Consider the following 21680-nt stretch of genomic DNA (forward strand, 5'->3'; position numbering starts at 1 on the left):
TAACAAAACCAGTGAACTGGAGATATTGTGTGCACACACACACGCTGCATTTTTTAATGTCACCTATTCAAAAGTCAACCATTACCCCGCATGTGTTAAATGTTACGATTCATTTTCGTCCATCAATGTTACACATCAAGTTATGTAGATTGTGGATGCTTGGAAAAATATTTATTTATTATTTATTAAATTATTCTTGTGATATTGAAATGGACTTTAAATGTTTGATCTTGCAAATGTTCTTTCACTTGCGTCGCGCTTTTCCTCTTATTACACCACTTCAAATCACTTCACACTGACTTCGCATCCACCAAATGATGGTGCAGCATCAGGAGCAACTGTGGGTTCAGTATCTTGCTCAAGGACACAAGGGCAAGAGATCGAACTTGCAACCTCTGGGTTGAAAGATGACCACCGCTCCTCTTTTTTTTTTAATAAAAACATAGGGACATATAGTCTGACTTATGTGATCCTGTGAGATAACCTTTTACGATTTTCCATTAAAACATTTTCCATTGTCTTTTTATTGGGTAAAGGTTTAATGAATTTGTGTTCGTTCAAGTTTCCTGTGACTTTTAGACATTTCATAATGATCTGACCATTTCTATTTTAGTGAAGCAGCATGGAAATTCTGGCGCTTAAAGTCTAACAAAAATCCCACATCTTATTGATGACTACATTTCCTTTTCTAAATGTTCTACATGATAAATTGAAGTAATGTATTCCTGAACCTGTACACTGGTTGATTGGTGTCTTCTCTAAGTGTGTGGACCTCTTTGGTAGAGGTCTCCTAAATCGAAATAACACTCCCAAATAGCTCAATAAGCCCTCTTCCTCCCTCTCATCTCCATTAAGAGGTTAGAGCTGTCAATAGGTCCTGTCGACCACTAGTGAACGACGCCATTGATCTAACCAGCGGGAGGCAAGAAGGGCGGCCATTAGCTGAGCACGTCCTGTGGCCTCACAAGTGTAGCAAGAGTGTGTCCGCTAATACATGCTTTAAAACGCTCTGATTTGAATAGGCAGGGCGCACCTTGACTTCAAACTTAACTTGGGGCATACATTTAGTGGAAAGTTTTTGTAACAAGGTGCTGACTTTTTATGATATTTTGACTTGTTCTTGAGAACTTGTTCGCCACTTCTCTTAGTGCTTTAACTTGGGTTGTTATTCACATAAGTGGCCATTGGCAACCGCTTAGCAACCAATCATAATTCGCCTTCCCGGCTCGCCACCAATCAAGGCGCAGTGTTCTCCAGCGCGTCTTTTGGACAATCAGTGTGTGGCCATCATTCGTCGTGAACACTTCCGCCGTCCTCCTTTGTTATTCTCTTTGCTGTGACATTTCTCATCCCCAAATCGTCCGTGCGTCCAGGAGAATAAACCACTCACTTACACACACATATCACAAAAGGAAATTACATCACATCCACACACACACACACTCATTCACAAGTCCACTAATACGAGCCTCGTCAACGTAAACTCAATACAGAGTGTGAACGTCATCTTATTTATTGTTCTGGCTGGACAACCAGATTGAGGACTTCCTTCTTCTAAGTCACACGTTTGGGCCTCCATCCCGACACCTCCATTTCAGTTTCACTTTTCGATGGCTCCATCAAATTTGGAATGAATAATATATTTGTTTTTTGTCTCTGGAAGAACACTTTTTCTTTGGAATCATATTCATTGGGTGATATTGGAGTATAGTCCATATCAAAACTTATTAATGCTGATGGATTGCAGAGGTGACAAAATTGCACATTTTGTAAAAGTATAGAACGATATATCACTGAACGGTTCTTGAAACAAATATGACACAGAGATGTTTGTTTTTTGTTTTTTTTGCTTTCGTTGTTTTTTTTTGTTTTTTTTTTGAAAAAAATGATGTAGAGTATTTCTTTTGACACCAACAAACCTCTCAGTTTTACACAGCAACAGAAGGCAAAGAATTACACTTCAAGTTCAGAGGCACAAAAACAGGAAACATGAATACTTTATGTTGCACATTTGTCTTTTTGGAAAATACAGAATCAGTTATTGTCTAGGAGCGGCACTGATTGCTTGGACAGCGGGAATAAAATGGCGTAAATACATAGAGTTTCAGAAGGGAAACGAGGGTCTCGCCTCTTGATGGACAATTTTGATCAAACTGAAAATTGGTTGTGAGTGAGAAAGAGAGAGAGAGAGGATGGACTGGGGCAGAAGAGACACAAGAACAAGAACAGAAGAAGAACATGACATAAAAGCATAGCCATCGTTCATGGATCCACTTTCATCATTCTCATCTGGCGAGCAGCCCCACTACAAAATCTTTTTTTTTTTTATGATGTCAAAGATGTTTGCGACAGATTCAATATCGTATGAAACATTATTGATTCATTCTTTTATACATATATTTATTTCTGTCTGTATTTGTTTATTTCTTTCTGTGTGCATTTTTTTCAATGATTATCACAAAAAATGACAGACATTTTGAACAAATGCATACAAATGGTGATGTTCAGGATTGGACCCGAACTGTAACTATCGATTTATTGCTTTGTACAGTACAGAGAGATGTTTGGTGCCACTTGCACACTGGTGGTCCAGACTGCAACTTTGTTGCTGATGGTCATTGCTCGCTTAGAAAATGCAACTTTCTTGGAAAAAAACCCATTTTTGCTCTTCCCCTTTGGTTAATTGTGCGAAGAAATGGAAACATCAGTAACAGTTTCTGAGGATAAAAAATTTTTAAAGTGGGGGGGGCAAATGAGCAAAATAAAAGTCATACCACAAAGTTTCATGCATAAATACTCATTCACACACGTTAATATTGTGAAGTGCTGATGAATGGCCATCACTGAGAGTGAATTTTGGGCCCTTGAGCGATTCTAAGGTGGAATGTGTCAGCCCATTCTTTGATATCTGTTACATGTGGATATTTGCACACGTAATCGGCCAATAAATAGTATGTATCATCTCTGTATTTACAAATAATCAAAAGGACATTTATTTTGATGTAAAATCATTCTTTTACTGGTATATTACTTTTAGACTTTACTGTAAATATCAATAAATGTAAACATCAATATAATTTTGGGAATGCTCACATCATCCCTATTATATAACATCTTCTTATTTGCTAAAATGTGCTTTAATTGTGTGCATTTTCTAGTTTCAATATTTTTAATATTATTGTGCTGCTCTAATATTTTGATACTCTGACAGGTTAATTTGTCTCTGCATTGCACCGACCGACCCTTCAATACATTTTTATCACATTGAAACATTTTGACAAAAAAAAAACAAAAAAAACACGCTTTTAGCATCTTGTTACGGTTTTGCATCGGTGACGTGTGTCATATTTCTATATGTGCTTGTTTGGCGACCAACCTTTTTGCAATAATGAAACGACACTTCTTGCACTACACTGCTGGGATTGCTAACATCACACTCTTTACCGCTTTACCATGTTACAAAATGGAGCACACAGCGCAAACATCAGAAAGAGAAAGACATACCTTAATGCAGTGTTACCAATCACAAGTTACAATGTCACATGTCAAATATCTACACCGGAACAACAAAAAGAATGTGCTCTTAGGAGTGATACGGTACAATCAATATTGACGGTGGTCAGTTTCTGTTTCAAAAGCTGTGCAGTGACAAGTTTCTAGACCTTTATGTCTTTTGTATGATTAATGAGGGCTTTCCGATGGGCTTCTGTCATTTTTTTAATTTTTTTTTTTTTTATGAGAAAGCCTCTGCTGATGGGATGAGAATTTTTACATTAAAACACAATATCACTCCAAATAATTATATCTATTATCCATATGCATAATAATACATTTACAGGTTGCCAATTTGATATGTGTTACACATCTTTTGAATCAAAAACCATTTAGTAGCTTTTCGTTTATACTTTAAACTGATATTTCGTGTGCAAACAACAACAATGGGATTGGGAGTTTGTTTTTTTTTTATTCTAATTCGATATTATTTTTGACTATATTGACACACACTCAAGAGGTCTACACATGTATCATTGTGTGCTGCGTGTTCGGTCTAAGAATATCCCTCCTGCTGCTCATATCCATAGCCTCCTCCCTGAGACTCTTCTTGCACGTACTCTTCCGTCTTCTCCCAGCTGGCGGCCCAGCCTCCGTTCACCTGCGTGGTGGCGCCGTACGACTTGGCGGGCCCGCCATAAGCACCGTAACTCTGCGTGATGTCACCCGTCTCCTCTGCCAGCTCGTCCTCGTCGATGAAACCACACTTCTCCTCGCTGGTGAGCTCGGGGTCGGCCCACGGCTGTTTTTCTCCCGATGCAAAGATCCCGTAGAAGACCACGCCCCCGTAATGCACCATGGAGGCGATGAGGAACACATACTGCCACTCTTCTCTGGTCTGAAGCGGACAAAAGAGGAGAGAACAATGCTTTTTGTTTTCGGAAATGCTTGTAGGTGTTGTGTCTTTGCTTGTGTGAAGCACATTGAGTTGACTTGTGTATGAAAAGAAAATGTTCCTGGTTTTGCCTTATGTTGAATTTACAACAAGTGAAATTGCATCAGTGGGAAACAATAAGCACAATATCGGTGGTGGTGAGCCAGGGCCTGAAAGACCTGCTGCCTAAGCACAAAAGGCCCTATTTTCGATTCCGACACAAGTCTTGCGCAAAGTGCAATCTAACTGTTAACGTGGGTGGAGTTTTCTTTTCTTCATCTTATTTCGCCAGACTTTGGGGGTACAATTGGGTGTAAAGGGCATTTGCGCCTTTTTGTGCCGTTGTGGGATGGAATGTAACCTTTTCCCAGCCAGTCCAAGCGCCATCCCTCATATGCATTCAAATCAGGGTAGCTCACACCTCACTTGACAATGCGGAAACAGGAATAGACTCGCAAGTCAAGCTCCACACGCAAAAAACATATGCAACGATCTGCATTCAAAAATAGTTTAGAATGTATTTATCATATTATGAATTCATATTGACGAGGAAGATGTCACAGTTGGGATCTGTGTTATACTGTTTTGTTTATAGCACTGATGTTCGGTAATTCTTGGATGATGGATTGTCAAGATTGGATTTATTTGAAGTAGAATATAAAGACAGACAGAACATTTGTCAGATCACGAATGTTTTTTTTGCTTTGCAGACATGTGTGATTAGATTAAGTCCAATGTGTATTTTGTGGCGGTCTTTTAAATATGGAATGAAAGAGGGTCAAGTGGTCTGCGTCTCCGAAAAGGGATTTACCTTGTTTTTTGTCATGGCACCAACAATAAGTGGACACACCATCCCAGACAGGGTACCCACTCCATTAGAGATGCCCATGAGGATACTGGCATAGCGCGGCGCGATATCCAAGTGGTTGACATTAAAGCCTGAAAATAAAATACGAAGGAATCAATGAGGTGGATTTGTATCTACATTATGAAGGGTCTATGCGACCAAATTTATAAATCAAATAGTGGGAGTTATCGTAAAGCATCAAGTAATAAAAGCAACAGTGGTGGATGAAAGAAGAGGAACAGACAATAACTGGCCATGTTTCGAACCGCTCCCCCACTCGGAGTGGCTGCTCCGTTCTGTCTGCCTGACAAATCTCTTGAGACCATTGCCTCTGAATTATTTAACACTTCAGGAGAAAGCTCAAGAACAACAGGCAGTCACATTTTGCACACAGTCAAAATCCTCCTATTGCGCTCTAGCTACTATAAACTGTTTATATGCTGATTTGGCAGTACAGCAATTAGATTTCGACTTGCACCACTGTTGTAGATATAAAGTCAACATTTATTTGCAATGCTATGTCAACAAATTGCAACAAACACACATCGGGACTTGAATAAATACCCAACGTGTGATTCCTTACAAAGAAAAGAGCAAATGCTGTCCAAAATTCTGTCATATTTAGACCACCGTAGAGAGGCATAACGTTGTTTTATTGTAATGTCTATCCAGTCAACACAAAAATCAACTGTGCTTTTTTTTTTTAAATAGTGCAGTTTGCTATTATACTGGACCTAGAAGAGATAACCTGCTTTTCTGCAATAGAAAATGTCTTTTAAAACTGACAGCTTTATTTACTGACACTTACACAACAACAAATTGATTTGGGCTATCTGAAACATTTACAGGCTGAGCTAAAATTAGAAATGTGGTTGTTTCTGTCCTATGTAACCGACAACATATATATGTAGAACATACATATAATTACAGCAAATACATACATATCAGAATATTTATTGTAACAACTATTTTCACATTTTCATGTAATGGTTAACACCATCAGAAAGTGTTCATGTAACAATATGTTTATTACAGTTGTTGTAACGTGCAGCTGCGTAGAACCATACTTACACAGTACATATCTAGAAAGTTATTCTGTTTTTTATCTGATTTCCCCTCCTCAGCATAATTTTTTAATTTTCGTCAAAATTTCAGGACATTTCTATTGGCAGATATTTGATGTTAGATTCACATCTACTAACCTGATATTGCAAATCCACTGAAGCCAACTGCAAGCACCAGGAAGGAGATGGCCACCCCTTTGCTGTGGGAGTATCCTACCACGAGCAGCAGCGTTGCTTCCATGCCAAATCCTAACATAGACGAACAGCAGGCCTCATACACTGGCACGTTAAAGCCCACAAAGCACACAGGCTGTTGCCCATCACAATGCCAATTGAATTACGCAGTTACATAACGGGCAGAATTTAAATCAATGTACAATAACAATCACATACTGCATGTGTACAAGTATTGAGCATCACTCCGGCACTGATCACCAAAGCAAAAATGAACACCGTGTATCCAATACGGTGACAGTAACACCCTTTAGCTGTGCAAAAAGAGGTGTGAAAATTGATACTTGGCCCTCAGTTGAGTCTTCTCACCTCCACAGTTCATGATTTTTCTGACTGTGGTTGTTGACAGGATGTTCTTGCTGCGCAGGTGGTCTGCCAGCTGGCCGCCAAAGGGCACGATAATGGTCATCACCAAATGGGGCAGCGCAGACAGGATGCCAACCTACAGTCACAGGGAATATACTTTGTATGAAAAACAGTCATTCCTATTAGCTTTTGGCACTGATTTGTTTCTCACATAACGGGTCCTGATCTCGTTCAGCGTGTTTGCAAATTTGGTAGATGTGTTACACCCTACTGGGCATTCCTATTGGGCCTACCGGCACATCTGCAAATTTGGTTACTAGATTTTAGAGTCGCAAAAAGCAGGTCTTCTAACTCAAGGCGTAGGTGGTCTAAAACGATTATAGTGTATTTGATCGAGTGCAGGCTGACAAATTCGGCGCGTCATGGACGTGCGTGGTGGAAGTCATCGGATTTCATTCATAAATATAACACCAACATGGGACAATACCTCTGAATCATTGTAGAAGTTAATTTATTGCTTGGACTTTTGCGCTGTACGGAAATAAGGCCCAATATGGGTGGAAAATGTTGTTTGTGACTCTTGCGCTATAATTTTGTTTTGATACACTATCACAGAACACGCTGTCTTCCATTTCTCATCTCAACGCCATACCCTAATCAGTTATCAATTATATGTACCCTTTCTTTTATAAAACTAACCCAACTGTTGGTTTTTACTGTATACCAACTAAATCAGTTATTCTCAATGTATGGTTCAAGTCCCATCAATGGTACAAGGGCTCCCTCAGGTGGCATACAAAAGAATCACCCCCAAAGTAATGTTCAGTTATATTTAACTTTTAACCGTTTTAACTTAAGGCCTAAAAACAAAAACAAAACAAACTTCCTCAGTTTCACCTGTGCTTTGTTCCAAACCACACATTAACAAAATGTAACTAATTAGAATATACTGTTGGTGTGTCCGTCATTAGTGCTGTTCTGTGTGTTGGCTTATTATTGCCATTATTTGTGAACTGCTGTGGCCTTGTTATGTCATGCAACCTTGTTCGTCCGCCAAAGTTTATTAATTTATTCCAAGAGCAATGTCTTCCATGCTCCTAAAATTTTTTTTTCAATCTATCATGCATGAAATAGCTTCATTTACCTTGCTTATCTCAAAGCCAAAGACTTCTTCAAAGTATGCCGGTTGGCTGATAAGTAGCAAGTAAAATGTCCAACTCCTGCAGAAGTTGGCCACAATGATTGCATAGACGGGCATTGAGGTGAAGAACTTCCTCCAGGGTGTCTTGAATTTCTGTAAGAGATTATTTCTCGGCCTTTTAATTCACTATTATAAATGGACATGTAGAACAAACCAGCATGCTTCAGTTAATGGACGTGTAGTCAAGCTTAATTATTGACTGATACTTTAATTACTGTTCATCGGCAGTGATGTTGGCTTTGTTGGTTATCTTTCTCCTCACCTCAGCAGGACCCATTAACATGGCACTCTCCCCAATGCTTTCCTCGATGTAGCAGCGCTCCTCATCAGTGATGGTCGGATGTTCAGCAGGGCTCTCATAAGACACTAATATCCAGAACATGTACCAAATGATGCCAACGCATCCTACACATCACAGACAAAAAAAAAAAAAAAAAATCAGGATTCAAGATCACCGCAGACGTGTTTTTGACCCTTTTCCCCTTGTAACGGTGCTTATACTTTGTACGCATTGTTTGACAGACTTTTCAAAAGGCCTGAGGGAATCATGGTCACACAGGACAGTTAGCTGTTTCCAGTACAGAGAGAAAGATAGGGGCGCAGTTATTGGTACACCAAAATATTGGTAGAATAAATCGATACTTGGTCTGCCCGGGTAAAAATCCATTCGACTTTCACTGTGGCTGGATTGATGTTCAACCTTCCTGATTATATTTTCCTTTTTTTGTGATATAATTAAAAGTTAACCAAGCTCTATGATTCAATGTAAATGTAAATGCTGTAGTTAACACTACCGTAGACATAAAACACTGAAGACCATCCTGTATACTGAACCAGTATCCCAGCCAGAGGCATTGCAATCACAGCACCAGCGTAGGAGCCTGAGAAGAAGCAAAACAAAAGAAGAAAGACGTGAGCAGATGTAAGGCCACTCAGAACTGAAAGTCTTCCCGTATAAGATAATGTGCTCAATAGTTACCACAGAAAGAGATGGTGGCCAGACGACTCCTTTCAAGAGGAGGAGCCCATTTACTCCAAATTCCGTGACAGGCTGGGTAGGTGACTCCCTAAATGAAATGTTTCAGAAATACAAGTCAAGCAAAGTGTTTCTTCCTCGTGCAAAAGCATACAAGTTGATATGAGTTAAGTATTGAGCGCCGACTCTTTTCTATCAACTAGTGGTTATCAATAACGAACAAAGATTAACATTTTCACCCTAGTAATTAGCCCGCACAAATGATACCTAATGAACTTGTTTGTTGAGCAAAGCAGCTGTGCTGCTATTAAATTAAACGTTCATCAAATGCTAATTTGAAAAAGCTGTGCCGACATAATCAATACAGAAGACGGCGCTGCATCCTTTTAATGTTGCAGGTTAAGATGGCGTATGTTAGAATCACTGATAAATCCTCACTTTTAAAGCATTGGAGATTTGTGCAGAGTCATACAATCTGCAAATCTGGATTTTCTTTTTCTTTTTTTGTTGAAGATGACTAAATGAACTACAAAAAAAATAGAACTGGACAGACATATAGTCACAATTATGACAGTATGTTTCTGTAGTGAACGTACAGTCAAGGAAAAGTAGGCGGTATGCCAAAGAGCTGTAGTGGACAAAATCAATATAGCCCATCTCGGATTTCACAGGCTGAATATCAAGTGCACTTTACACTCCTTTGCGTTTCCATTGTGTAAAATTCAAACAGGCCTATGTCTGTAATCATTGTTATTCATAGCTAAACATCATACACAGCTAAGTCATGGGAAAGTGTGGATGGTTTTGCAATTATGGCTCCTTACCTCCACCAGTCCTTGCAGTATCCTAACAAAAATGACACAGCCATAATGGACTCGAGCAGCCGAGGGAATGAACATGTTGAGTATTGATGTTAGCACAATGGCGGCGCCAAACACCCTGAAAAGATCAAACGCATTTGGAAAAAAACACATCGTATTCTGTTCACTCAAAAAATATTTTATCATAAGGATGGCATTATATGCCCTTATATAGCTCTTGAAACAGATTTTGACATTTTAAATAAAGTCGTGATTGTATCATTAATGCCGACTAATTTTTAATTCCACGAGAGTGACTGACATTGGTTCTTCTCCAATGGCTCAGTAGCACATCATCGAGATAAATATTTAACACAGATAAATCGCATCGCTAGTGTCGCCTAGCAACCAAAGTCGGAGCTCCTGCCTCTCCCCCAAAAAATCACGTCTAAAAAAAATCACCCCACGCACACACGCACGCACAATTAAAGATAAATACAGTACACGTATTCCTCATTTGGTCTCATTCCTCATCGGTTCCTCATTGATTCCTTCGTATTTTATTTTCAGGCTTTAATGTCAACCACTCGGTAGCGGGCACCCCTAATCTGGTCGACTCATGTGGTAGGCACGGGACCAACATGGCGGCACGTGCAGTACAGCACGCAGAAGACAGCAGTATAAAAAAAATCGAAAATGATTACAATGTTGAATTAAAAAATAAAATTATGAATAAATGAACGTTGGCACGTTAGATTCCAATTTTTTAAATCTGTATTTCGTTTTAGTCATCCAATCAAATTGTTTAAGCGTGAAACGTAATCAATTCGAAGAGGATGGCATTGAATTGGCAAGCGAACAAAGGCCTTTCAGCGCCAACACGTTTGGGGTCTGCTCTCCACGCCCCTGCAGATTAGAGCCCGCGGCCCCTTGGGAGCTCATTAACAGGTGGCACAAAGCCCGGCTCCGGGGGCCAATGCCCGCAGCTTGCAAGGCGGCCCCATGCCGCAAACAGCCCCGCATCATTTGCGGATATGTATATGACAAATTGTTCAAGCATCCAAATAAAAATTAAACAACGACAAAAACAAACTAGATATATGAATAGCAGGGTATTGTCTTTCTAAATTCACTGCGCATTTGTGGTCGGTGACGTGTGCAGCGGGTGTGACGCGAGGAGCTGGCGCCTACCTGTTTGCAGCCAGCCTGGAGGAAATGTATCCTCCTGGGATTTGAGTCACTATGTAGCCCCAGAAGAAAGATCCGTGAATCATTCCCACCGTCTCCGGGTCCCAGTTGAATTTGGCTTTCTGGTCAATCATTCGGGGAAAAAAATACAATCATGACATTTTGATGATATTTGTAACGATGTTTTATAGATTAACTATTTTTGTCAAATATTTTGGAAAAAAATACATCCTTACATTACATTTAGGGAAGAGTGATATTTTTTAAATCACTATGGTCATGTGGTGTTGTCATTTCATGCCAATCGGAATTCATAACAGGGCTTTACCTTTTTTTTTAATTAAGTTTATTATAATTTGTCACACGTTGCTTATTTTGAGTATGCATTAATGCAAACAAAGTCGCATAGGTTGCTTTTTATTATACGCTTTGCAGGACACATGCATGGAAGGCTGAAAAAATGAAGACAAAAAATAAAAAATAAAACTAGGCCTCAATAACAAACCTGTTACCATCTGACAAGATGTAAAATATTAAAACGTAATGTGGTCCCTTATGCATGTCAATCTACGTCAGAGACCTATTTTTTATAATTATTATTTTAATAAGATGTACCCAATTTCCTGTTTTCCGAAATAGGAAATCGTTTTTACACCTTTGGAGACGTGGCCTTCTTGTAAATCATGAAATGCATGCACACATTTTTTTGTCTTCCTGTCCTAAAGTCTATTGTTTTGGGGGGAGGTGGGGTATCCTGCTGACGCGTTATGCGTTGGGCACACCTCTTTAATGATGATCCTGCCGTTCTGGTGGATGGTGCTGTTGTTGACCATGCCCACGATGGCCACGCCCAGGTTACACCGAATACCGAAAGAGATGCAGAATCCCAGGCCGCTCATGATGGCGATGATGTAGCGGCGCGGCAGGCCGAAGCAGCTGCAGTCGCATAAAGGGGGCTTCTTCTGCGCGGCCTCGCGCGGCCGCCCGTCCTCGGTCAACTCAATCACCTCTGAGCCTTTTTGTCGCTTCTCCATCACCCTGCAGAGATCCCAGCCATGTCACCACTTGGAACCAGACGGCACCAACATGCGTGGAGACCATGGGAAACGCAGCCTCCATTTTCACCATCATCACAGTTCAGAACACGAGGCTATGTTTCATTTGGGTTTAATCTGGAATATGTAATTATTCTTTTAAATGTCTGGTTTATAAATTAAGGACTCTATGGGTGTGTAAAGTAAGGCCGTATGGGTCTCGTGAGTCACCAAGAATGATTTTAAATGTAAATAAATAATCGAAGGGATGATGAAATGTCACCAAGTTTAAAAATCTCGAGTAGATCGGGGAAAGAATGGAAATATGTCCTTGTACCGCATTGCAGCATCACTTTTATGCTCATTGGCATTCAGTGGACTGAGCAGCTCCCCACGCACATCTGTGGGCATCCCTCAAATGTCTTCCCTCTTTTTTTTCGCCCCCTCACCAGCATATTTGCACAGCGTTCGTTTTTCAGTGCAATTTTGGGATATATCCAAATGTATTTGAATGTTCAAAACGGGAACGATTAAGAAAAATATAAACATTATTTAATTGGAACCCATTTCATTTAATGTGGGATTTATTCCACGAACGAAAAAACGTATATTTGCTTATCATTAACGTAGTTTCACTGAATATGTTTATTAAATCGCGTACAGTGTGATGAGAAATATTCCCACCCACTCAGTCAAGAAAATGAAAAGATGCGTACCGCGCATGGGGGTTGACTATAGCTGGGTCTTTTTTTTTTTTAAATTGTCATTATATGTATTTTATCGTATGTATATTTGTTGCCGACGGAAATGCATAATCCTATGATTATATATTCACACATTCACAAAGTGGCCCTGTATCAATGGACTGACCGCTGACAATGCCAACAAAGTGAGCGCGCGCGCGCGCGCACACATACACATTGGCTCGATTGCATAATTCTTCTCACTTCTAGAGGCGTGCCTACAGAGCTCTCTTAGTTGTAAATGACTTGTCGGTGGCCTGCAGGTGTATAAATCTCCCTTTAGAAATAAAAATGTGACATAGCTATGAATATTTTTTATTAATATCATTATTGTAAGGTGTTCGCAGCTTTCCGTTCAGGTACGATGAATCAGGCTCGAGAAGCCATCGTGCCCTTACCTGTGCATGTGGCCCAGGGTCTTCCCCGCCAACTCCTTCATCCCTGCCGTGGCCCTGGTCTTCATGGACTCCATTTCCAGTCTCTATTTGCAGGCCCGTGCTGTCGTCGGTGTTGTAGTGAGGTCTTTACTGCTTGCACGTCATGTTTCTTCGCGGAAGAGCCGACCAAGGCGGCTACAGGGTAAATAACGAGCCAAGTTGTGATAGAGCAGACCAGTTCAGACAGACGACGATCCAGACGATGGCTCTTCTTTGTCGATGAATTCTCCCGATGAAAACACCTTCTGTAAGTCAAATGGATCAGACGACGTGAGCGCTTTCATTCATCATCCAGCACAAACTCCGCTCCTGGATGGCGAGCTGGAGAGCAGGAGGCGCAACTGGCCAACAGCAAGCAGCGAAAGGCACAAAATGAGTGTGGACGACGCCTGAGAGTGAACAATGAGAGGGGAAAGAAAAGAGAAACCGCGACAAGCTGATATAGTAGATGAAAGCGATTTGGAGTTGCGTGTATAAAATCAAAGAGGGAGTGAGCCTCTCGTGTCTCCTGTGCTGAGCGCAGGTTGATCTGACGGTGCGTTCAGCACCGAGGTCAGCGACAGCCTCAACATCTGGACACGTGCAGCAAGAACAAGGCCAAAATCACCGTTCAACACAGTATATAAATATATTTGTAACAGTCGTTCCCCCTGTTATTCATGTGTTTATCACTCGCTGATGTCAGTACAACGATTCATAACGAATAATTTGACTCGTTTTCTATGCTGCTTCCAAATAACTGGATGGTGCGATTTTATTGTGATGATTTTAAACTGAATGTGGGAAAAACACCAAACAACGAACTCGCAAACATACAAGGATAGAAATGCCCTATTTGATTGCTGCAGCCCCCAAGGGCGGTGCTATGGAAACCAAATAAGCAGCAGTGGATTTTCCCTCCAACCACCTCCTCTTCTCCGCGTAGGAATTCATCAATAATGTATGCGTCTCACCACATGTTCATCTCCCAGACAGCCAAACCTTCCCACGGATGCATGCACACATTTTAAGATAAAAAAAAAAGGCAACCTCGGGAAAAACAACAACTACAACAACTACAACAACAACAACGACAACAACAAACAGCAGAACGTGTGTGTATGTATGTGTATATATATATATATATATATATATATATATATATATATATATATATATATATATAACAATGGTAATTAATAAAAGCAATGGTAATAATATCAATAATAATAATCATAATAATAAATTAATAATAGTGATGATATAATGAACCTTATTGTTGGTATTATTATTATTATTATTATATAATAATAGGCGTATTGTTATTGCATAGTTGAGAACCCAAATGTGACGAGGAAAAATCAGTCTTTCATTTATGGGTAAAGACTACCACCTGGTGGAAGTAAAGATAATGACACTCAATATCATCGAAATCATTTCTTGTTTGTGAAAGAATAAGGTCACTGACTCCGTATTTCTTGAAATCAGAGTTCTTCTAATGTAAAGGATAATTTTTAAAAACATGAAATTGCAAATATAAATACATATTTATAATGTGTTTTTAACCAATTGTGAGTGATTGTTTTATCTGCAAATTTGAAGAATGTCCAATATTCACTTTTAATGCCTCTAGTCAGTGACTAATGATATCAAAGTGTGAAGCTTTAGGCTTCGTCACTGTAAAATAAGTTGTTTGAAAAGTAACCGCTACTACCAGAGAAGCATCCTTCAACTTGTGTCAGGCTACATTTTCGATATAAAACCTAAAAAAAGAAAAAGGAACTGCACTTTTATTTATTGCGGCAGATTTCACAATGAAAAAAACTTTTCCATCACACATCTGCATTATGAGAAAAAGGACGTTTCATCTTTATTTATTCTGCAAAGCAATCTTTATTACTATCGGTTCCAAAGCAAAATGAAAACACATTTGCAGGATTCTACAGTCTCCATCGTTGAGTGAATCCACATTGTCACATTGAACTCAACTTAATTGAAAACTCTCAATTTATATATATATGTATGTGTATATATATATATATGTATATATATATGTATATATATATATATACATATATATATATATATTCCCACCTTAGCATCAACCAGCACCAAGTAGTTGTGAAGTGGAATGGAAATGATGCATAGTTTTATAAATTTTAGGCAAATAAAATCTGAAAAATATAGTGTGCATTTGTTTTCAGGCTCCCTCCATCAATACTTTATGGAGCCATCATTCTCCACAGTCTTTCAAAAAAGTGGTGACCTTACCTCTCTTCCATAGACGCCAGATTTATGGAGTACACAACTTACTTATCTCGTGGCCACTCTGCCATCTGGGCTGTGGATTTCTTCAGTTCCTTCAAAATTTCCACGTGCTGCTTCTCATACTACTCCTCATGTCACACTTGGTTAGTTTTGGTGGATGGTCATGTCTTGGTTGGTTTGTCCTTGTGCCATACTTTTCCCATTTTTGGATGATGCATTGCACAGTACTCATCGAGATGTTCAAAGATAGCGATTTGTTTTCTTTTTCTGATGAAACCAGCTTTGCCACAATTTTATTCCTGATCTGTCTGGTGAGTTCTTCGTGTACTGTTGTGCTATATAAAAAAAAGTTGTATTGTTCACTAACAAACCTCTGAGGTATTCACACAACAGATGTATTTATACTGAGAAATAATACACAAAGGTGGACTCCAATTTGGAAAACTGCATCCAATTTTCATTCTACTTTTCAATTCTGTGCTAATTGGTGCTGGTCTATTAAATAAAATCACAACAAAATACACTCAGGTTTGCAATTGTAATGTCACAAAATATGAAAAGTACATGAATATTTTTTCAAGGCGCTGTAAAGTTAAGTGGAAGTTTTTGTCACATATTTTATTGATCAGAGTGATTCTTTTCTTGCCATATTTTCATGGATATTAGACAGAAAGAAATGTACCACTGTTTTGTTTTTTTACAATGATAAGACTTCTTTTCACCACTACTATTATACAAACAATACAACATACAGCTTTTCCGACAAATTCAGTCATGTATTTCGTACCCTCTTTGCAAGTATCACATGCTAGGATAAATATATTACAATTAAAATTATTTAAAGGGTTATTACAATGTCATATGTTTTATCTGCACATCCATAAATACATATCGCATTTTACTTAGGTGTGAATTACACAAAGGCAGAAGGCATTACATGGAGAATTGCACATTTTTTTTCCTCATTGCTGTTAATTTTCACATCAACCTCTTCATATTTTCTATGGCACAGATACACTGCATGCACTTGAGAAGTTTATGCAAAATATTAATTGTAATGATGTTTTTCCCAGATCCTAATATAGGAATCCATTAGAGCAAGTGATTATGCCCATGAAAAAAGAAACAAGGGCAGCATTGATTTTGCCTAAACACATAAGCCCTTGCATAAGGATGTCAAAAGCAGGTAAACCACAAAAGCTCAAACGTCCAAATTTTGGCTAGGCCACTGTGACATGTAAAATGTCAGCTAGAGGCACTCAGACAGCACTTCATGCTTATCCGGCACAGGCAACACCTCTGAGAGGGGCTCGGTGATGAAGCTGGCGCTCAGCTGGAGTTTGAGTCTCTCCACCTCATAGTTATGCAGGTACTCTTGAATCAGGTAGCGTTCCCGTTTAAATCGCGCCTTCACGTCCGAGGGCACATCTGGAATCATCCACGCTACAAAGAACTTCACCACGAAGACCACATGCTACATAGGGAGAGTGTTCACAAGGCAATTGAAGTTTAAGCACAAAACTGTGATTATTTGATGATTAAATTGTTGGATTGGAAAAAAAAGTCAGGTCTTACTTCCATGATGATAATGAAGGCCATTTTGGCTGCCATGATGTGCCAGAACTGCATGGTGTGAGTGTACTCCCGGTAGTGACCCGGTGGGTAGCGGTAATCTCTGTATCTGTAAAACCCAACAAAAAGTTCCATGAAGAATTATGCGCAAAACTCAGAGGTCACTACTTTCTTTCTTGTTGAATGGCAATTTACACAACAGCCATTTTGACATTGTAAAACAATAACAATTACAAAAATCAAGCTTTGGGATCCCACCATTCACCAGTCCATTTCTAAAATCTTTCAGCTGAGAGCCAGAGCGCCTAAGCACGATTTAACCATGCTCGCTTTGCCCAACCATGGATTTGCTTCAACACTTGTCCTGATTAGGTTCACATGTGAGCTTGAGCCGCTCCCAGCTCACGTTTAGTGAGAGGACTGAACTTAGGCGCCAGTTAATCGCAGGGCACATAAAGACAAACAAGCATTTGCAGTCACATTCACACTTACTGAAAATTTGAAATAATCAATTAAAAACGTTAAAAACAAAATAACCCTGTACATCTAGTGTCAAAGTTTGGTCCACGTTGCCAAAACTGCCCTTTGTCATAGATTCTGGTTCATTGCCTTTTTGGGCAGAATTTATAGGCAGAGGTGGCTTCATGATTACAGCTCTGCTTTTTGCATATAAAGTGCTTCTGTTGGCTTCATTAAGCCGTGATCTTCAACTCTTACTGGGTTGTTGCCCCCGTGACCTGTCTCCTGAATCAGCATAAGAATGAATGGACGTATTAACCTAACACAAGGTACATGTTTCTGAAATGTGGGCGTTCCTGGCGAAAACAAATGCAAATGCCACACAGGAGGACCCAAGCCGAGTTTAGAGCTTTCTCGACTGTGAAGCTGACGTGCTAAATATTATGACTGTGCAGCCCGGGCCCTTGACTTGATCAAATGTGTTTAATACCTGCAGGTGGATGTTGAATTGTCAAACCAGTTGTCCTGTTCTTCTGGCATGTTGCGGTAGGGGATCTGTAAGATGTTGTATACTGACAAGCTGTTGTTCACGTAACCCCTCATGGTGGCCCCTTTGCTGTAGGCATACAGGTAGACCAAACGGGGAATCATGTCAGAGGTGAACGCCATGATGAATGCCTGAAATCACACACGGGCACAAGAGACTGTCAAGAAAGTTTGGAAGACACTATGTACAGTATGTGGAGAAATCTGCATAAATCAGTAGAGTGAGGGGAAATTGCATTCATTGCACCTCTCAAGCAAAATTAAGTAACCAATTAAGTGCAAGACAGCAACTCACATTGGTAACAACAGACAATATGGCAACGGCATTGAGAATCTCCTGCCAAGCTCCAATGTTTCTGGCCTTGGAAGCAACAGGTCGTCTGAACTGAGTGGTGAACTTCCAAGCGTCCACACGAATTTCCAGAATGTTGTTGAACAGAGCCAGAAGGGGAGCCAATGGAAAAGAGGCAACAAACAGCGTGATGAAACCAAACTGGACCACTGAGAGGAGCCAGAGAGAATGAAAAGGAACACAAGAAACAACACATAATTGAAAGTTACATCTCAAGCAGTAAGAAAACATGATGATTCTTTTAAATGTCAATTAGAAGCGCATATTCAACATTCATTTTCTGTGTTTCAGTAATTCAGAAACACACAATACTCTTACCCATCTCAAGGTATTCATAGAACAATCCCAGCTGGCTGAAGTTCTGCAGGACGTGGTCCTGCTCCCAGCGGCTATAATGGTTCTCGGGATGGTGCCTCCCCTTTCTGCTACTCCACCAGTTACGCATCAACCTACAGCAGGAACCACTGTTAGACTGTTATACAACTGCAATGCATTGATGTTATTGTTACCAGAGTAACAAAACAAAAGATATAACTCGCCATTGAGTGTATTTACACCATACTGTATATTTTTTTGGTCAAAATAAGACATTAGCTCCTGTGCACAGATTATGGGTTAGTCGAGAAAAATATTCAAGTGCACATACAGACTGTTGTCCTACTAATAAATACAATATCAAACTCACTCTATGTAGAGCATGAAAAAAGAGTACGCGCAGCAGACATATTTAAACAGCAAAATGTAACATCCACTTAGCTGCTCTGACGAGATATCCAGTTTGTAGATTAAAAATGTATAATAATGAAATGACATTGTGTAATATCACATGCTATCATATATATTAATGGGATATTTACACTTAGGGCAACCATATCGCCACGCTTATTACCCAAACGTTTAACCATGTGACCTTTGACCCCAGAAAATTCAACCACGTGGGATCACTTATCAAACAGTAGAGATCCTGCTGGAAATACTGAGATCCAATACAAGGGATTAAACAAACACTGCCTTCATAATTAAAATAATAATATGTCTTTGTCAGGGTGATTATAGTTTGGGATTTTTCATTTTAATTTTTGACTTTTTCTCTTTTATTTTAATTCGTTTTCAGAATAGATTTGTAAGTTTTTATTAGTTTTAGTTTAATTTGTATTAGTTTTAGTTTGATTTTTTTGTAACGTGGTGAATTTGACAGGTGCGATTTTACTTAAAGATAACAAGTATTGCTTATTAAAAAAAAAGATAACATTTGAAAATGTTATTAACTTACTCAGTAAATACAAGATGGGCAGTTTATCAATGAAAAGTTTGTTTGTTTCGTGTCCAGTCAAAAAGTTGTTTTTTCTTGCTCTTACATTCCCGCACATTTTGCCCTCTGCTATTTTTTTTACATTAACAATTTCACCAAATTAAATCATTTCAAAAGTTACTCCTCTATTACCGTCCAAAAAGTACTGTTTTTTTTTTTTATACCCCAGGTGTCACCAACGCGGTGACTGCAGGCACTTGGTAGCACCCAAGCACCACAAGAGTAGCCCGTGGACCTGTTCTAAAAATAGCTCAATAGTATTGGGGCATTGAGATTTTCGTGAAATATCGTGTAAGTGATCATTTGAAAAGTGGAAATGCATCTTTTTCCTAATTGTTATGAGACATTATTAACTTGAAAAGTCTCTTCACAGAAAAAATACATTATTAAAGGTACTTTGAGCAAACCTATTTCATAAGTGTTTAACAAACTAGTTGACCTTTACATTAATCAAGGCCCAACTTTGTTATATATCATTTAAGCATTTCGGAATACACTGCATCATAATGACGACTGTCTCCAATATTTTGCTAACCTGATACGGCTGCATGAAAGGAATTTTGGATCCCAATAGCTTGTGCAGGTGTGCCTCATGAAGTGGCTAGGGGGGCATATGTACAGTACCTCCTATGCATCTTAATTTCAAAATGTTGCTCATAATACAACTTGAAAATAAATCATAGAATTAAGATTTTATGGACTTACGGCAGCAGGGCTTCCTGGATGTTCCCCCACAGTTGCTTTCCAGCCATGACGATCACCAACTGCGTCGTCAGCTCTATGAGACAGCCTCCAGGGTCACACTAGAGCAGCAAAACGTTTTGCAAATTGTAAAGCGAAGGATTTGAAAATACAGATTGAAGCAGTTTGATTAACCCTTGTATAGTGTTCGGGACTGTGGGAACCGTTTTCAGTTTTTATCAAAAGAAAAAAGAAAAATGTTTTTTCCAACCTTAAATTCTTCGGCTTTGGCTCATTTTCTATTAAGAACAAGAATGTATTTACGTATATTACACACAACGTGTTTGGTTCCACTGGACCCGGGGATAATAAAAGAATGCAAAGTGTGGGTCCCGTGTAGCTTCATTGTGGCTTCCTCCTTTCTGGGTCAACTGATAATGTTTTGTGCCCCTCTTGATCCCGCACAAAGTTGCAATATTATTGAATATTCAACTACCACCATTATCTGATCTTACATTCATTGCGTTACCTTTTACCTTTCTCTTGCGGGAACCAAACTTCATTCTCTCGTGCTCTATCCAATCTGCAAACTGATACTGATAGTGTGTTCATTTTGTTTCTCGCCCTTCAACTCCCACACAGATTTGCAATATTATCGAAATTCAACATTACTTGCTCTTTATTCCCGCACATTTTGCCTTCTGTCTTATTGGAACCAAACACAACGGGCATTGCAATTAATTTTGGAAGAAAGAGAAGCTTCTGATGATGACGACGATGAAGCAGAGCCGGAAGTAAGTGTGATACTGTTGCAGTAAATGTCTTCCACATATGCCACGCAGGATATAGGCCTCAGTAAAATTTGATTGTTTGATGGGAAAATGCAATATACTTGCAGCAAGTGTAAGAAATACACAAGCAACAGTCACACAGTAAATTTCTGCAACACCTTTTGGTATAAACAGACAAAGAATTTGATCGGGCTAATTGATGTGCAGAGAATTGAGATTGATATTGTTCATAAAGTGCGTTTAAATTATGTTATGTAAACAGACCTGAATTATGTCCAATGATGTTCAAATGAATAAAAATAAATAGCTATGAAAGCTCTTGCTTCATTTGTAAATCTGTTTTGAATATATCAGATTTTAGTTAAAAAAAAAATGCAGTTCATATGCTTTGATATTGGAATGAATTAAACATATATTGAGTGTTTTAACAGGAAATTATTTGATTGTGTTGCTTTGAAAACCCA

At 39.2% G+C, this 21680-nt stretch overlaps 2 protein-coding genes across 4 annotated transcripts in view; both read right to left on the bottom strand.

The window, feature by feature from the left end:
* Positions 1–2495: 2495 nt before the first annotated feature.
* Positions 2496–14076, bottom strand: slc17a6b (solute carrier family 17 member 6b). Its single transcript, XM_088295401.1, has 12 exons — positions 13218–14076; positions 11825–12080; positions 11046–11164; positions 9879–9993; positions 9058–9145; positions 8873–8959; positions 8341–8483; positions 8022–8171; positions 6881–7013; positions 6476–6586; positions 5238–5365; positions 2496–4390 (listed from the first exon to the last, which is right to left on the bottom strand). The coding sequence occupies exons 1-12, from the start codon at positions 13289–13291 to the stop codon at positions 4049–4051; spliced, it is 1746 nt and encodes a 581-aa protein (XP_088151527.1). The 5' UTR covers positions 13292–14076; the 3' UTR covers positions 2496–4048.
* Positions 14077–16575: 2499 nt separating this feature from the next.
* ano5b (anoctamin 5b) overlaps positions 16576–21680 on the bottom strand; it is a 33136-nt gene continuing 28031 nt past the window's right edge. For all 3 annotated transcript variants that reach the window (XM_088295399.1, XM_088295398.1, XM_088295400.1), the window contains 6 exons: positions 20450–20547; positions 18751–18881; positions 18376–18581; positions 18025–18212; positions 17079–17184; positions 16576–16977 (listed from right to left, as the gene is read on the bottom strand). In XM_088295399.1, the coding sequence (XP_088151525.1) occupies positions 16753–16977; positions 17079–17184; positions 18025–18212; positions 18376–18581; positions 18751–18881; positions 20450–20547 (954 nt within the window). In that variant the 3' untranslated portion in view covers positions 16576–16752. The remainder of the gene's footprint in view (positions 16978–17078; positions 17185–18024; positions 18213–18375; positions 18582–18750; positions 18882–20449; positions 20548–21680) is intronic.

This window comes from Idiotropiscis lumnitzeri, chromosome 5, assembly GCF_059441095.1.
Source record: "Idiotropiscis lumnitzeri isolate Australia: NSW breed Sydney's pygmy pipehorse chromosome 5, RoL_Ilum_1.0, whole genome shotgun sequence".
In the NCBI taxonomy this organism is placed as follows: domain Eukaryota; kingdom Metazoa; phylum Chordata; class Actinopteri; order Syngnathiformes; family Syngnathidae; genus Idiotropiscis; species Idiotropiscis lumnitzeri.

Coding starts and splice junctions, on each gene's coding strand:
- slc17a6b (XM_088295401.1), bottom strand. CDS start 13,291: ATGGAGTCCATGAAGACCAGGGCCACGGCAGGGATGAAGGAGTTGGCG. Junction 11,165..11,824: donor GCAGGATCATCATTAAAGAG/GTGTGCCCAACG, acceptor ATGATTGACCAG/AAAGCCAAATTCAACTGGGA. Junction 8,960..9,057: donor GGCCACCATCTCTTTCTGTG/GTAACTATTGAG, acceptor GCTTCTTCTCAG/GCTCCTACGCTGGTGCTGTG.